This window comes from Bubalus kerabau, chromosome 4 (assembly GCF_029407905.1).
Source record: "Bubalus kerabau isolate K-KA32 ecotype Philippines breed swamp buffalo chromosome 4, PCC_UOA_SB_1v2, whole genome shotgun sequence".
Lineage (NCBI taxonomy): Eukaryota > Metazoa > Chordata > Mammalia > Artiodactyla > Bovidae > Bubalus > Bubalus kerabau.
In genome coordinates, this window is record NC_073627.1 from 38,694,911 (window position 1) to 38,712,948 (window position 18,038).

General features: G+C 49.2%; 1 protein-coding gene and 1 long non-coding RNA gene across 5 annotated transcripts in view; both read left to right on the plus strand.

Moving 5' to 3' along the window:
• The window catches only part of WSCD1 (WSC domain containing 1), a 44,196-nt gene extending 41,681 nt beyond the window's left edge, over window positions 1-2,515 (plus strand). For all 3 annotated transcript variants that reach the window (XM_055576826.1, XM_055576824.1, XM_055576823.1), the window contains exon 9: window positions 1,329-2,515. In XM_055576826.1, coding sequence (XP_055432801.1) covers window positions 1,329-1,681 — 353 coding nt within the window. In that variant the 3' untranslated portion in view covers window positions 1,682-2,515. The remainder of the gene's footprint in view (window positions 1-1,328) is intronic.
• A 2,077-nt stretch (window positions 2,516-4,592) lies between these two features.
• Window positions 4,593-11,773, plus strand: LOC129649419 (uncharacterized). 2 transcript variants are annotated; one of them, XR_008713107.1, is made up of 3 exons: window positions 4,593-5,254; window positions 9,093-9,181; window positions 11,356-11,773. It is a non-coding gene; the product is annotated as an uncharacterized LOC129649419 (long non-coding RNA). The 2 variants fall into 2 exon arrangements; XR_008713106.1 differs by lacking the exon at window positions 4,593-5,254 and adding an exon at window positions 5,261-5,823.
• The last annotated feature ends 6,265 nt before the right edge of the window (window positions 11,774-18,038 follow it).

Sequence of the window (18,038 nt, forward strand, 5' to 3'; positions counted from 1 at the left end):
GAGAAACGAGGCTGGGCAGGCTCCTGCTTCTGTCCCTGTGTGGTCAGCTGAGGCTGGTGGGTGTTCTCCCCATTCCCTGACACACTCCCTCTAGGCCACTCCCCTCTCCAGCCATTCCTGCCTCCCTCTGATTCCCCTTGAGCCAGAAGGCAGGCTGAGCTCTGATCCCTCCTGGGCCTCTTACCAGCCCAGTGACCCCAGGCAAGCTGCAGACCCTGTCTTCTGAGCCTTGCTTTTCTCACCTTAAAACCCTATGGCCCCTACCTCTTAGGGTCGTTAAGAAGATCAGAGAAAGCAAATGCTTCCCACAGCATCGCAGAGTGGCGCTAATGGTAAAGAATCCACCTGCCAATGCAGGAGACACAAGAGACGAGGGTTCAATCCCTGGGTAGGGAAGATCCCCTGGAGGAGGAAATGGCAACCCATTCCAGTATTCTTGGCTGGAAAATTCTATGGACAGAGGAGCCTAGTGGGCTACAGTCCATGGAGTCATAAGGGTCAAATATGGCTGAGTGACTGAGCACAGTGCAATAACCCAGTTATGGAAGCTTATTTTGTTGGGGGTGATTCTTGATATTGGCACCCTTCTCTTCACTGAGGCAGGGAGGGGGTGGGGGCACTGACTTTCTAAATTTGCTGGAAAAAAAAATGTCATGGACCAGATCATCTGTCCAAGATTGCAGCTCCAACCCTTGCCTTGTTGTACATCACTGGTTAAACTGGCGATCACGCCCATGTGTCAATAAGCATCAATTATGCACCCCGTGTAGCTGCATAGGAGCACCTGGGACAGGAAACCCAGCCTGCACAGCATCTTTATGTCCTTGGGAAGCCCAGCATCTGCCCTCACACACTGCTCAGCCCCCATCACCCAGACTGGATGATGTGCACAGTTGCCGAGGCAACATCAAGGTGAACTGAGGGTCATCTCAACAGAGATGCCCAGCCTTGCTTGTCTAACTCCGCTGTGTCCCATAGGCCTGAGACCCTGGGCTCTTCCTGTCCAGGGATGGTTCCAAAGGTCAAGGTCCATCAGAGGGAGAACCAGTTCTTGGAACATTCAGACCCCATGTGTCTTGGTGTGTTTCTATGGAAACTGCTAGGGGAAGGCGGACCCAAGGTCACATCTTCCAGGCAGGCTTGGGGCTCTTCAGAGCCCAGCCTCATAGTAACTGGCCCCTTCACGAGGTCACCCCTCACGAGATCCTTCCTTGGTGGGGGCAGGTTGGTCCCAGGCAGAGGGGGATGGAGCATCCTGGCCCCCAGAAGGGGAGGCCCCAGGCCCGCCGGGCGGGGCTCTGACATGGCACCCCTTCTTTTCTCCACAGAGTGGCCGGACTTTGTCAACAGCTATGCGTCATGGTGGTCCTCGCATGTGCTGGACTGGCTTAAGTATGGCAAGCGACTGCTGGTGGTTCACTACGAGGAGCTGAGGCGCAGCTTGGTGCCCACGCTGAGGGAGATGGTAGCCTTCCTCAACGTGTCCGTGAGTGAGGAGCGCCTGCTGTGCGTAGAGAACAACAAGGAAGGCAGCTTTCGGAGGCGCGGCCGGCGCCCACACGACCCCGAGCCCTTCACCCCGGAGATGAAGGACTTGATCAACGGCTACATCCGGACGGTGGATCAGGCCCTGCGCGACCACAACTGGGCCGGGCTGCCCCGGGAGTACGTGCCCAGATGATAGGCTCCAGGCCCGCTCTGCCCGCCCCACCGGGAGCCGGCCGCCTCTACGGGGCTGCGCACGTGATAGCTGGGACGCTCGCCTGCCGCTGCCTCCCTGGGATGCTCAGGGGAGGGGCCTGTGCCATCTGTACGGAGGCCCGCCCTGGGGCTGCGTCCCTGCCGCACAGGGACACCTGGGCCTGACTCCCCGCCAGCAGACCCGATGTCGCAGGACAGATGCAAAGAGACACGCACTCCTTGCCAGACCCGCTTAGACCTGCCACTTTCTGCTCATGGTGTCCCGTTAATGCACCTAAACCACCACCCTGGGCGTGCCTGACACTCTCAGACTTGCAAACACGAACGTCAGTGCAGGCCCGCAGACGCCAGGTTATGTGTTCCCAGGGGCTGCCTTTCTGTCTCTCCAACACCCTGACACACACGTGCACCCCGAGTTCTCAGGGACCCGGGGTTTCCTGTCGCCAGCCCAGTGCAGGCTTGCTGGTCAGGGGCTTTGACTGTGGGATGCTGGGCTGGGTGGGCTTAGTGCCCCGAGGAGCCTGGACCCTGGCCTGGAAACTGGCTCACAGTCTATGGCCGCCGAGCCAGGCAGCCCTGAGCGCACATCTGCATCCCCCAGTGTGCGTGGTGTTATGACCGGCTCTGTAGCCTGGCCTCTCCCTTCTCCTTGGATGGGCTGGTGGCGATACAGGCAGAGCAGAGCCGCCCACAGACACCCCCACCTCAGGACCGGCTGTAAGCTCTGTGCACCCCCCACCGCCCCATCCAATATCAGCACTCCTTGAATTGGCGCCTCCTTGCCTGGCTTCTTTCTCCGACTCTCGCCATAAAGCTGGGGACACACGCCTTATCCCAGAAGCAGGGTGTAGGGGTGAGGAGACCAGGGGTGGGGGTGGCGGGTTGGGTGGGAGGGGGCAGGGCCTCCAGGAGAGGGCCTGTATCCCAGCAGTGCCAGTGGAGGGGGCCGCTTGGGCTGGGCAGACCCAGGAGAGATGAGTCTTGGGGGCCACTGGGCTGGTTGCTCCACCCATCTTGACAGCTCTTCGCAGGATCCCCCCACTCCTGGTCATGAGGAAGTGGGGGGCGGCATGGCCCATCAAGACCCTGGGGGGAGAGGCCACGGCTGCAGCTTCTGCCTGACCCCTACCCGCCAGCCCTCTCGGTTGTTATTCACCCTGCACTTCCTGTCACTGGGTCTCTTTGTCACACCTCTGTCTCTGTGACACTGACATCTTTCCCACTCGGGGATATGGGAAGCTGGCGCTACCGGCTCTGCTGTGGATGAGCTTACAGGGCTCCTGAGAAGATGGCCTCCTCTTCGCTGCTCAGGGCCTAGAGGGGCTGGGGGAGGGAGTGAGAAATCCAGCAAGAGACAAGTGTGTGTGCGGGGTGTGGAGGTCAGAGAATGCATTGCAGCGGCTCTGCACTGGTCCTGAGGAGTCTGTAGACATTATTCCAATGGAACGAAGGGGAAGGGGAATTGAAGCAGGGGGAACAGCACGCACGAAGGCTCAGAGGCTTGGAAAAACCCTTGTGTGTTTTGAGAGCAGGTGAGTGGGTGTGGGTGCGTGCCTCTGAGTCTGTGCAGGAAGAAGGTGGGAGTGGGTGGGTGAGGACAGAGGAGGGGACAGAGAAAAGGAGTCTCCTCATTGCCAGCCAGTGCTCAGCCTGGGAGGGGGAGGGGTGCTGATGCTAATTACCTTCTTGGGTCACCCTTCACTACACATCTTGGGCTCAGAAATGGGGCTGCAGAGACCAGGGGTCTGAAGTCTAGAGGGTGAGGTGAAACTGGGAGCACAGCCCAGGACAAGTGGGACCCAGGGAGGGCTGTTGAGAGCTCGGTCACACACTGACCCCTGTGAGGGAGAAAGGTGGATGGGCTTGAACTTGGGCAGCCCCTGAGTCCCTCTGCAGCTTCTCCAGGCCTGGGCTGGGCCTGCTGGTCTGACCTCTGCATCAGCAGGAGAAAGCAGCGTGAGGGGTTTGGGAAAGCCGGGCATGGGAATGTAGGACCGTCTGCTCCCTGGCTGGAGATCAGGAACTGACAGCACCCCATTGGGGGCAGGCAGAGCTGAGGGCCCTCGAGGAAAGGCCCTTCCTCAGAGGGAAGCCTCCCTAGCCTTCAATTTTTAATGAATGGCCTTGAGCATCCATTTCCGGTGGCCTCCAAGTTCTTTTTGAGTCTCCCCCAAACCCACACCGATGCTGAGGCCATTTTAGATCCTTCTAAAGCATTGCTGGGGCTCAGTTCAAGGCTGGAAACTTCAGGGTCTTGATAAGCAATTATTGATACAGCATGGCTCGAGGATCAAGTATGCAACGAGCCCTGATGAGGCTGATTCTCCTGAGTAGCAGGAGCAGTTGAAATCCACCAGGAGTTTTCACCCTGCCTTGGAAGGGGGTCCAGGGAATACCTGCATCCCAGAGTGAACCTAAAATCTCAAAGGAGACTGCAGCCCTGGGTGATGGAGGAGAGGGAAGCCAGTCCAGAGACTGGCTCCCTGGCAGTGACCCTCACTCTTCTGGCCACCCAGACAGTCTTTGGGGAGAAGACTCAAATGTCAAGGAGTCTGCAAAGGGCAGTGGAGTGGCTAGAGGACCGATTAGGACTGCAGCCAGGGCATGGCCCCCTGGGCTTCCCCCATCACCCCAGGGCTCAGGAGAACAGCAGTCCCAGCCTGTTCTTCCTGATAGATGATGAGACTGTTCCCTGCTGCCAGGTACCCAGAGACCCTCACTCCTTCAGGTGGGGGGCCACTTGCTCAGATGGCCTTGGAGTTTACTGTGCACCTTAGCCAGGCATACAGATAAGTGAAATGATGGGATTGGGGTGCATTGTGTTGAGTCAGTCCACCTGGCAAGACACCTGAACCTCAGCACCTGATCCTGGACGTTGGGTGGGTAAGATGTTAAGGCCCCTTGTGCTAATGGTTCTCAGCAGTCACCCCCCCAGCTCCTGAGAAGCACGGGAAGGGGATTTGTCTGTTCTTTTGGGAAAGTCTGTTTGTCCTTCTTCAAGTTAGGTCTCATCTCTAGTTCTCAGCTTCTCCATAAAGAAGATGCTGTCCCAGCCAGCCAAGGAGTAAAACAGGCTTGAATTTAGGAGAGAAGCATGGCAGATGTAGCTAATCAGACCAGAACAGAGAAATCCTGTTTACAGATTCCAATTTTAATAGCAAGGCTGTGGAGTTGCACAAACCTGTGTTAAAACATGTAATTTTCATGGATTTCATCTCCCGTTGTGGATCAATTTGGAAAAACCAAAATATATAATTTGAAAAAACTGAAACTCATTCTTGATAATCCCAGTGATGTGTTAATGAGAGAGAAGAATAGACAGGCTTCCAAACCCTGGGAAGAAAACTGCTTAATTATGTGAGCGTCTTATAATGAAGTCTCGTGCAGCTAAAATTAGATTTGGAGTGCATGAATATGCGAGAATGTTTGCACACCAGAATGCATTTTTTCCCCTTAAAAGTAACAGGAGCCACTTGGTTCTTAGGGGGCCCCAAGAGGGGAGATGGAAGTGCTGGGGTTGATCTTTGTGGCTGCAAGAATTCCTGGGACTGAGGTTTGTTTTCTTTTGGCTGAAAATTTGTTGGAGGTGTTTAAAATGTGATGCTTCCAAAGTAGTTCATTAAGGTTTTGGGAGAAATTGATTGATCTGAACCCACCTTGATGACCGCTCAATATTTCCTGAGTTGGCCTGAACAAGGTCGAATTAGAGTAGAGTGGAAATAGGATCAAGTCTGCAGATTAAAGGGGTGGGTCATGGTCCAGCTCTTCTCTGCTGTGATCTTAGAACAAGCCTTTTCTCTCTCTGGCCTCAGTTCCCCATGTGTAAAATGAGAGATGAGTTGGAGGCTGTTGGTTGCATCCCTGGTGTTCATTTCCCCATTTCCTTTCCCGGCAGCCCCTGATGTCTCTTGGCAGCGTCGGGTTATGTTCTGCTGGAGCTGTCTCTGTCATCATTTCTGGGGTGGGATGCATGACCTGGACTAAGTCCACACCTCATCCCATCTCTCTGGCTACAGTGATGGTCATGTTTCCTAAGGCAACGGAGCCAGAGGGAATTTCAAGACTTCTGGAAATGTTGAGTAAAGGCTCTTTTTATTCACCTTGCTAGATGTCAACAAAGAAGTAGGTAACCTTGGGTCTTGACAGGGGCTGTCTTGGGAATCCTGGAGGGGACCCCTCCCAGCACGAAGCTGACAACAGAAGGGAGAGTCAGGAGGCAGAAGGAAACCAGATCCTTGGTGATGCTGTTAAGCATAGGATCTATCTTTGCCTGTGACTGGCCCTGCCTGTGGATGGTTTTGTTACATGAGCCAATAAATTCCCTTTATTGTTTATGTTGGGTTGAGTTTGGTTTTTGTTACTTACAGCCCAGAGGGTTTTTTACAAAGGGCTTGGATTGAGAGACCCTGGGATTCTGATATTCTCTATCTCTGTGGCAGAACTAGATGAAGACAGAGATAAGAACAACAATGAGCTGTCGGATTAAGAAGTTGCTTTTTGCAGGAATGGGGGTGGATGTGAGATGCTCAGTAGGAAGCTATGCTCTGTCAGCCAGGACAAGTAGCATTTTTAAGTTGGTACATAATGAGGTCACCTGGGTTTCCTTGGAAAAATCAATCCTCTTGATTGACCAACCCAAACCATAAATTGTCTCATTCAATCCTTGCCAAATTTAGTTTCTGAGACTGAGTTGCCCGAAGTTCAAATCCTTTATTTTGCAGATAAGAAAAATGAGATTGGGAATGGGGGTGGGTTTCCTATGAAGCTTTGAGGTGTGGGGGTGGCTAGGGCCAGAATATGGGCTCCTTCCCTGAAACCACCTGATTGCTCCTGTATTGCATCCCTATAATTCTTCCAGAAGTTTCTAGAATTGAGGCAATTGTGCACATTCAGCTTGTTTGGAAGTGACCCCATTCATTTCACTGCTAATTCTTTGCCAAGATATTTTTGGTGGGCACCTGAGTTCAATGTTAAGGGCCTTCCTCAGAGGGAGGAGGGCTTTTCAAAGGTCTGAGGTTAGAGATGGGGACCATAATTGCCCCTTGGAAGGAAAGCTATGATAAACCTAGACAGCATATTAAAGAGCAGAGTCATTACTTTGCTGACAAAGGTCCATATAGTCAAAGCTATGGGGCTTCCCTGGTGGCTCAGCTGGTAAAAAATGTGCCTGCAATGCGGAAGACCTGGCTTCAATCCCTGGGTTGGGAAGATCCCCTGGAGAAAGGAAAGGCTATCCACTCCAGTATTCTGGCCTGGAGAATCCCATGGACTCAAAGAGCTGGACATGACTGAGCGACTTTCACTTCACTTCACTTCATGGTTTTTCCAGTATATATGTGAGAGTTGGACCATAAAGAAGGCTGAGTGCCAAAGAACTAATGCTTTTGAACTGTGGTGCTGGAGTAGACTCTTGAGAGTCCCTTGGACTGCAAGGAGATCAAACCAGTTAATCCTAAAGGAAATCAACCCTGAATATTCATTGGAAGGGCCGATGCTGAAGCTGAAGCTCCAGTACTTTGGCCACCTGATGGGAAGAGCCAATTCATTGGGAAATACCTTGATGCTGGGAAAGATTGAAGGCAGGAGGAGAAGGGGGTGGCAGAGGATGAAGTGGTTAGATAGCATCACTGACTCAATGGATGTGAATTTAAGCAAACTATGGGAAATAGTGAAGGGCAGGGAAGCCTGGTGTGTTGCCGTCCATGGAGTTGCAGAGTTGGATATGATTTAGTGACTGAACAGTCAATTAAATCAGGAACTCAGAGTTTTCATTCCTTAGTCATAAGCATTCCAGGCAACAGAAAGGCCCTGCTCCTCCAAAATATTATTAGATAAGCATCTTTGGTGGACCTGAGCCCAGCAGTCTGTGTGTTTCCGTGTACATGCAGGTGTGGGCTCCAGCTGCTGAAGACAGCTGTCCCTTTAAATCACATGCCAGCCATCCTGACCACTGCAAGTGACAAGAGTCTGGATATTGAAAAAGCCAGTCTTTGTCAGGTCTCCTCCAGAATGGATAGTGCCCTAGGAGAAGTAAAATCCTCTTAACATAAAAATGATTTTGTTTATTTCTTCTCTTCTTCCTTTTCTTTTTTTAAATTCGATAATCAATTCAATGGGCTTCCCTGGTGGCTCAGACTGTAAAGAATCTGCCTGCAATGCAGGACACCTGGGTTTGATCCCTGGATGTGGGGAAGATCCCCTGGAGAAGGAAATGACTACCCACTCCAGTATTCTTGCCTGTAGAATACCACGGACAGAGGAGCCTGGTGGGCTACAGTCCATGGGGTTTCAAAGAGTTGGGCATGACTGAGCGACTAACACGGCAGCAATCAATTCAACAACATTTTCCATTCACTTGAAAAGCTATATTTACTTATTTGTTTCACTGGCTTTGAAACCAGTGAAGACAGGAACAGTGTTGTATTTTTTTATATATATTTTACTTATTTATTGGGCTGAGCTGGGTCCTAGTTGCGGCACACGGGATCTTTGATCTTCTTTGCAGCAGGCAGGATCTTTAGCTTCAGCTTTTGAACTCTTAGCTGTGGCACGCCGGATCTAGTTCTCTGACCAGAGATTGAACCCAGGGCCCTGAATTGGGAACACCGAGTCTTAGACACTGGACCACCAGGGAAGTTTCATCAGGCATCGCTTCTTGATACCAAGGAGGACTGTCCTGGTTCCCTCCATTCAGCCTGGCAGGGAACCAGCAAGGCAGGAAAACTCTGGCCCTGGCCCGACATCCTACCAGGATGGTCCACTCCCCGGGGTTACCATTGAAACCAGCTCTTAGCATAATCCATTATTTCCTGTTATACTCAGGCTTCCCCTGTTCCATAGCCACATTAACCTCCATCAGATAATTAAGGGTTTGGCTGTCCATGAGAGACCTTAAATGTCACCTCTCTGCCACCCGATACGTCTTTGAATGGCACAGGCTCTAATGAGATGTTCAAATATAGAAAACTGAGTGACTCCTTGCTTTGGTCGTGACATTTATTCAGCCGGAGTGATCTGACTACACCACTACATTACTTATAATTTCCACCTGACCTTGGATGGTGGAGTGTAATCTTTAAGGAAACTATCCATTTAATCTCCTTCGCCTTATTAGCATTTAATTACTATGACAAATTTTCAGATGTACAGAAGATGTTAGGATTATAATTCAATTTTCCCTTCAAACGGCCCAGTAGCCAAGGACAGTGGGACCATCTCTGACACCAGTGAGTTCTGACTGAGGAAGCATCCTGGGCCTGACTTGGTCTCCTGCCCCTTGGAGCAGCAAGTAGAGCTTATCCCAACCATAGCTGCCCTGTCTGGGGATCCTGTGCCCAAACCTCTCTCTCTCTCTTTCTCATCACCGGACTGAGCTTTGTTTTGCTGCTCAGGGTAAGGCCAAGTCATGGGACTGGAAAGAGGACATGAGATGCAAAGGATGTCAGCTCAGATCTGACGGCTGTGCTGGACAGTGGAGCCCGTAAGTGAATTGTTTTTTAAGCTTTTACTGATTTCCTTATTTTATATTTGGCTGCACTGGGTCCTCGTTGCTTCTCGAGGGCTCTCTCTAGTGTCGGCGAGCAGGGGTTACTCTCTAGTTGCAGTGCATGGGCTTCGCGCTGCTGGGGCCGCTCATGTTGAGGAGCACAGGCTCTAGGCACACGGGCTTCAGTACGTGCAGCCCTGGGGCTCAGCAGTTGTGGCGCACGGGCCTGTTCTCCATGGCAGATGGAATCTGCACTGCAGGAGACCCAGTTTCTATCCTTGGGTTGGGAAGCTCCCCTAGAGGAGGAAATGGTAACCCACTCTAGTATTCTTGCCTGGAAAATTCCATGCACATAAGAGTCTGGTGGGCTACAGTCCACGGGGTTGTAAAGATTCCGACTGAGCAACTTTCAGTTTCATGTTAGGAATATTTTTCCATTTTGCTATAGTCTTTTTAAAGATCTTCCCCCTTTCCCCAATTTCCTTTCTTTTCTAACTTTCCTGTCCTGCCCTCAATAGAGTCCCAATAGTGACAGCTTGGTATAATCCATTCATACTGCTCTCTATAGTCTTATGAATATGTAAAACCATGTGTGTGTGAGTGTGACTATATCTATATCCATGAATGATAGTGCATCAGTTAGTGGAAGATAAAAAGGCATAACAATCTACATTGTACAGTCACACTTTTGCAAAATCATATGATGGTCCCCAATATTTGATTTCACTCCTTTAGGAAGGTAGCATGATTTTCTCTAGTAGCATGATATTCTCCAAAACAGGGAGCCTGCACCCCGCTGGCACAAAGAAAAAATATTCAAAGTTCTATCTCTTTATTTTTAATCTCACTCTTTAAAATTTCTATTTTGTATTTGTTTGCTGCTGCTAAGTCGCTTCAGTCATGTCCGACTCTGTGTGACCCCATAGACGGCAGCCCAGCAGGCTCCCCCGTCCCTGGGATTCTCCAGGCAAGAACACTGGAGTGGGTTGCCATTTCCTTCTCCAGTGCATGAAAGTGAAAAGTGAAAGTGAAGTCACTCAGTCATGTCTGAGTCTTAGCGACCCCATGGACTGCAGCCTACCAGGCTCCTCCGTCTGTGGGATTTTCCAGGCAAGAGTACTGGAGTGGGGTGCCATTGCCTTCTCCATTGTATTTGTTTACGCTACACTTAAGATATTCACACATGCAAATAAATATCCGTGTTCTGGAAGTACATGCTATCATTAAATGAGCAATGAATAATACTTAGAGACCACCAGTCTACAGATTCAGGGACTGCTTTATTCACACAGTTCCCTTTTGGTGAATATCTAGGCAGTTTCTAGCTAGGGCCCCTACAAACTAGGCTGTAAAAAGCATCACTCTACATATGCATTTCTGCACGAATGCTTTTAGATCTGTAGGACAGATTCCCAAAAGTGAAATTACTGATTCAAAGGGTATGTGTACTTACAATTTTTAAAAATTTTCTTGACTTTTGGCCGTGTTGGGTCTTGGCTGTCGTGCGTGGGCTTTCTCTGGTTGTAGTGGACAGGGTCTACTCTCCAGTTGTGGGATGTTGGTTTCTCATTGCAGTGGCTTCTCTTACTCCGGAGCACAGGCTCTAGGGCACAGGGGCTTCGGTAGTTGGGGTGCAGGGGCTTCGCTGCCCCGAGGCCTGTGGAATCTTCCCAGACCAGAGATGGAAGCCATGTCCCCTGCATTGGCTGGTGGATTCTTAACCACTGGACCACCAGGGAAGTCCTGTACTTACAACTTTAATCAACACTGATGGCCCGCTCTCAAAAAAGTTTGCAATGATTCATAATTCTCATTACCAATGTATACAATGTTTATCTCCCTGCATCTTTACAGGCTTTAGGAATTATCACTCTTTTCCAGGTTTACCAATCCAGCGGGTGAGTTGAGAAATGGTATCCAGTCTTTAAGGGCACCATCATGTCATGGACTTCCTGGTGGCTCAGATGGTAAAGGGTCTGCCTACAATGCAGGAGACCCGAGTTCAATCCCTGGGACGGGAAGATCTCCTGGAGAAAGAAATGGCAACCCACTTGTATCCTTGCCTGGAGAATCCCATGGACGGAGAAGCCTGATAGGCTATAGTCCATGGGGTTGCAAAGAGTCGGACATGACTGAGCGACTTCACTTTTCTTTCATGTCATGTACAGGTGAGGGCATTGGACAAGATGACCTCGACGATCCTTCCACTTCAGACCCATGCTTTTCTAGTTAGCTGTTTTCAGAGCTCACCTGCTCCAGGTGTGCCTCTAGTCTCCATTCACTAGTCATGTCTGAATCCCGGAGGTATCTATGGAACAGTTGCCAGAAACCAACAAACCGAGGACTGGAAAGGAAGCAAGCTGAATGCCATCCAGAGGATCATCTTGCCAGTACTGCTCAGCTTGTAAAAACCATCTTGGCCAAATCCCTGCGATTTCATCCAGAACAAATAATAAAAAGCAGTGTGCAATATTTCTAGGATGAGCATATTCATAGTAAATATTTTAAGATCAATGGCTGCACAAAATGCATTTTCCTTGGAGTTTCACTTTTCAAATGGCTTTGTATTAAAAGTGCAATTTCAATAAATATTCATGGAGAAATTCATTGATGTGTTTTACCATTTACAGCTAAAATTTGTAAGGTTCTGGGGGGAAAAAAAGATGCACGATGCGTATTTTACCCTCTTAGGAGAAAAGTGGTGAAAAATGTATGATACGCTTTTGTTTTTTCTGACAATAAACCCTCTGAGGCGGGGAGCTATCTTTGTACTCCTGCTCTTCTCCAGCCAGTTCCAGGGCTGTTGGCAGTGTGGGCAGAGCGCAACTGCAAGAAGATCTGACAGAGGAAGGTGTGGGAGGTGAGGAAGGTCTGTGTGCAGAGCCTTTTGAAGTCCCCAGAGCCCCTTTTATTTTATTCTTTTAATTAATTAATTAATCTTTGGCTGTGCTGGGACTTTGTTGCTGCATCTGGGCTTTCTCTAGTTGTGGCGAGCAGGGGCTACTCTAATCGCAGTGCTCAGGCTTCTCATTGCAGTGCCTTCTCTTGCCTCAGAACATAGGCCCCAGTTGTGGCACACAGGCTTAGTTGCCCAGTGGCATGTGGGATCTTAGTTCCCAGACCAGGGGTCGAACCCATGTCCTCTGCATTAGCAGGCAGATTCTTAACCACTGGGACACCAGGGGAGTCCCAAAGTCCCTTTTAACATCCCTTGTGGCTCAGTTGGTGAAGAATCCACCTGCAATGTGGGAGACATGGGTTCGATCCCTGGGTTTGGAAGATCCCCTGGAGAAGGGAAAGGCTACCTACTCTAGTATCCTGGCCTGGAGAATTCCAGGGACTGTATAGTCCATGGGGTTGCAAAGAGTCAGACACAACTGAGCGACTAAAAAAAATCATCCATATCACCTGCTCTAACATGAGCACTTACTGCATATCTGGTGTTATGCTTAAAACTTCCTGTACCTTCTCCCACTGAGAAGATACAGGAAGAAACAGTCACTATTATTCCCATTTTACAGATGAGGACACTGAGCCTTGGAAAGGTTAAACAATTGGTCCTCATGGTCACCCAGCTAATTAAGTGGCAGAATGAGGATTCAGACTCGGATGCATCTGGCTCTAATGTGCTTTGTTACCGGTCCCACCAGACCTCGGCGTCCCATCTATAATTTCCCCAGATTGCCAGGAGTCGGCTGGAGCCGCAGGGATTGGAGGAAGTGAGCCGCTGTGCTAAATGCCTTCCTGTTTACTTCCTCAGCCTCACAGTGCCTGCTAGGCGCAATTTGGCCACCTGCTCTGCACACGAGGCATCCCACGGCCCCCGTGACATCATTCTTCTTGGCCCCTTTGCCTGTGGCAAGAAGCTAACTCACATAGGCAAAGCACTGAAAATCTGGCTGCTTATTCCTGCCAATTTCCTCAGAGTCTCGGGTGAATGTATTTATTTTTATAATGGCAGGTTGTACCCTTGGCAACAATCAGATCCTATTGTTCCCTTGCTGAAGGTGCTGGAAGCACTGCCCAAGGCCAATAGAATAAAACCCAAATGCCCCCTCCCGCCCCGCCTTGGCTTGGCATTCAAAGCCCTCTGTAATCTGGCCACACGAACATCCTCTTCCTTGTTGTCATCTTCATGTGATGCTCAGCTACTATAGATGGTTAGCTGTCCTTTGCCCAAGTTCATGGTCTTCTATTTCCCTGGAATGTCATTCTTTCCCATCTCTGACTATTAGCATCTTAAATACCATTCAAGACCCACTTGAATGGACCTAACTCCTCTGAGGAGCCTTCTCTGTTCCCCCAGGTGCGGTTCACAGGTCTCTCCTCTGTAATCCCCACAGTCCATTTCCACGGTTCTGCCGCTAACCCTCAGTGACCCTTGTCTTATCTGTATCTGCCTTTGCAGTTGGACTGTGAGCTTTCTTAGGGCAGGGGCCATGCTATTTATCTCTGCTTCCCCAGCATCCCCCCAGACACTTGGCTAAAAGTAATAGCAACAACCTTAGATAGGCAGATGACACTACCCTTATGGCAGAAAGCAAAGAAGAACTAAAGAGCCTCTTGATGAAAGTGAAAGAGGACAGTGAAAAAGTTGGCTTAAAACTCAACATTCAGAAAACTAAGATCATGGCATCTGGTCCCATCACTTCATGGGAAATAGATGGGGAAGCAATGGAAACAGTGAGACTTTATTTTTTGGGGCCCCAAAATCACTGCAGATGGTGACTGCAGCCACAAAATTAAAAGACGCTTGCTCCTTGGAAGAAAAGTTATGACCAACCTAGATAGCATATTAAAAAGCAGAGACATTACTTTGCCAATAAAGGTGCATCTAGTCAAGGCTATGGTTTTTCCAGTGGTCATGTATGGATGTGAGAGTTGGGCTATAAAGAAAGCTGAGCGCTGAAGAATTGATGCTTTTGAACTGTGGTGTTGGAGAAGACTCCTGAGAGTCCCTTGGACTGCAAGGAGATCCAACTGGTCCATCCTAAAGGAAATCAGTCCTGAATATTCATTGGAAGGACTGATGTTGAGGCTGAAACTCCAATACTTTGGCCACCTGATGCAAAGAACTGACTCATTGGAAAAGACCCTGATGCTGGGAAAGATTGAAGGCAGGAGGAGAAGGGGACGACAGAGGATGAGATGGTTGGATGGCATCACCAACTCAATGGACATGAGGTTGAGTAAACTCCGGGAGTCGGTGATGGACAGGGAGGCCTGGCATGCTGCAGCCCATGGGGTCGCAGAGTTGGACACGACTGAGTGAACTGAACTAAACTGAACAATGACAGCATCAGCGGCAGTAATAGTAGTGGACTTTTATGGAGGATTTAAAAGGTGATTTTACTGAATCCCTCAGAACAATAAAATGACACAGATACTATATCTAATTGTATTTCACAGATGAGGAACTGGGGGCTTGAAAAAACTGTGTGGAAATGAGGGAGCTGAGAATTGAACCTGGGTGCCCAGCTGCCAGCTAACTGCTCTTACCCAGTGGTTCCATTCAGTGCTTGTGAAATGTTTGTTGAGTGAATAATCAAACACATCAATGAGCAAATGAGTAATGGGGGGAAAATCACACAAATATAGAAAAATTATCCACTCCATTGACTAAAGCAAGGCGTTTCCTAGAATCTAAGTAATGATCATAAACATTTTCCTCCATCATCCAACGGTGGACCCCTCACAACTCAGGAAAATTCCATGGACACGCTTATTACAGAAGCCACACCAGTGGGTGTCATTCCAGATATGTTCCTAAGGGATACAGAGAAACATGTCTCATCCTTTCGGGTCCAGGACAATCCTCTGATGACCCTCAGGAAGACAGGAACTTAGTGCTGCAGCCAGGCTAGCAGCGATGGGTGTTTCTGGCTCATTTTCTCAGCCCCTTCCATGATCCTCCAGGGATAAATACTGATTTGAAAGCTGCTATACAGTGTTAGAGAGCAGTGCAGGCAGGAGATGTCTGGAGAGCCCAAGGAAGCCAAATGGAAGTGAAGAGAAGGGCAGATGGAGAGCCACCATGGCAGAGCGGGTGCCAGGCTGCAGCTGGGCTTTGCTTGTAGGGAACCACAGGTACTGACAAAATGGTCACTGGTGCAGGAATGTGGGGAGAGTAACCTGTGTCTCAGTCCCAGAGACACCTAGCGTACTGGATAAGCACTTGCCAGGCAAGCTTAGCTCAGGGAGGGGCCATATTTACCTGCAGTTCAGCCAGGAGCAAACATACAGTCTGCGGCCTGGTCCACTGGCTTACTGGCAGCCATCCAGTCCTGCCTGATGCTCAGAAGGAGGGGAGCAAGTCCTAGAGTGTTCTCCATCCTTCCTTCTCCCACCTTCCCCCTCACAGGGAGAATTCTAGAAACATGGGCTCATACAGACTTTCACTCGCACATGCACACACACACCCGTGCTGAGAAATTTGGTCAGGCTTCCAGCATTTCAAAGCACGAGTCAATTGGTGGATCTTGTTTCTGGAGAGAAACCAAAATGTCCTGAAGGCTGCTGAGCTGGGTTCCAGCCTGTAAGAGGCTGCCAATTGACTCTTCAATCTTCATGGTCAGCCTTGGTACTTTTCTGGCCTTGCACATGGTAAGAAAGTGAACCTAGATGCCAAGGGTCTGACAGGGGCCACAGAACAAAGTTGCACAGCCAAATAGAACAAGAAGGAAAAGAAAACACAATTCACAGGGAGGGTTGAATTTCTACTTAGGAAGATTGAAATAATTTCCTAAGGTGTTTTTGGAAACACATGAAAGTGTTTTCCTTTCTGAACTTGAGAGGCAGGTCCAGAGATTGTAACTAGCTCCCTGGGAGCTCAAGAATCTGCTTGTCCTTCCTTAAGAGCTAGGAACCAATGGCAGTGAGATAAACAGTCTCTGCCAGAACCACAAGAAATAGGATATGGGAAATCCCATCCAATTCAACAGAATCCATCCATCCGTCCCTCCACACTTCTATCTGTCCATCTATCCAGCCAGCCAGCCAGCTCTCCATCTGCCCATCCAACTAACATTCATTCATCCAGCCAGCCAGCCGAGGGTCATTCACGCATACAGTTAACATTTATTATCACCTGTCTCAGGTCCAATGCAGGAGACATGGGTTTGATCCCTGGGTCAGAAAGCTTCCCTGGAGAAGGAAATGGCAACCCACTCCATTATACTTGCCTGGGGAATCCCACAGACAGAGGAGCCTGGCGGGTTACAGTCCATGGGGTCCAAAAGAGTCAAACACGATTCAGCAACGAAACAACAAAAGCAAGCCTTGGGTTTACCTTTGGCCTGGCTGGAGTACATGTACCCTGAATGGACCAGGAGCCCCCTCTTGATTATCTATGGAAAGCCAGGAGTGCTCGTCATAAGGACTCATCCAGTTCTAATTCAAATGCAAAACAGAAGATAAACCCTCTCAGGTGTGATAAGTCTCTTGGCTTGAGGACAAGGCAGCAGTTTGCCTGGGGCCTGGCCTAGGCCACATTCTGGGGAAAGACCTGCTGAATCAGGATAACTTGTACCACCATTGTTTAATCCCCTCGCTGAACTCCACACTTTCCGTCTTTGAAAATCTTTCATTAAGGTTTCGTGATGGAAGGAGGCTGAATGATTATGTAAGAGTCTTTTTTTTTTTTTTTTTGGTAACAGTTTTACAGAGATATTTTGAAGGAAGCAAACATATGCCTATTAAGCAGGGGGAGAATTATCAGTGAATGTTTTTAAATGACCAATAAAAAGGAAATGATCATTGCTCATTGTTTTTTATGGATCATAATGTGGCTTTTTTTTTTCTGATGGAAATATCCACCAAACTCCCCTCCTTAGACGCTGGCCGCTAATTACACAGTTAACACACAGTAATGCAGGCAAGTGGGTTCTCGCCTGTCGTAATTCATCTTCATAAACGTAATTGGCCCAATGAATGAAACCACAAAATAATTCTGCAAACAGGAGACAGATTCAATAAAAACTGATTTTACTCTTCTCTCTGCCCAACCTACAGGCTTGAGAAGGGAGTTTTTAACAGCATATCAGATTTCTCCCCAGATGGCCGCTCCCACCTGCATTTGCTTATTACTGACCAATTTATTGAGGACCTTCTCTATTCACATCATTAGCTAAATACTAGGGAAAAGCACAACTTGAAACAAATTTCCCATGACAAGGAACTGGCCATCAGGTAAGGAAATATGTAAGCAGCAGACAAAAGAAACAGTGACACAAGGTGGAAAGTTAAAAAAAAAAGGATGCTCCAGAAGAAATGCAGAGAGAGGGCTATGGGAGTTCAGAGGCAAAGCAGGTGTTTCCTGAGGGAAAAGCAGTGAAGGCTTTGTGGAAGAAGTGGCATTTGAACGGAACTGTGAATGAAGAGGACTTCTCAGGTGGCACTAGTGGTAAAGAAACTGCCAGCCAATGCAGGAGACGCTGGAGATGCAGGTTTGATCCCTGAGTGGGGATCCCCTGGAGGAGGGCATAGCAACCCACTCCAGTGTTCTTACCTGGAGAATCCCATGGACAGAGGAGCCTGGCAAGCTACAGTTCATAGAATTGCAAAGAGTCGGACACAACTGAAGCTACTTAGCATGCACATACATGAATGAAGAAAGGGTAGGAGAGAGTGGGGAGGTGAATGGTGACTCAGACGGACTACTGAAAGTGCAAGCTGCTCAGTCAAGTCCAATTCTTTGCAACTCCATGGACTGTAGCTGGCCAGGCTCCTTTGTCCATGGAATTCTCCAGGCAAGAATACTGGAGTAGGTTGCCATGCCCTACTCCAGGGGATCTTCCCCACCTAGGGGTCGAACCTGGGTCCCCTGCATTGCAGGCAGATTCTTTACCATCTG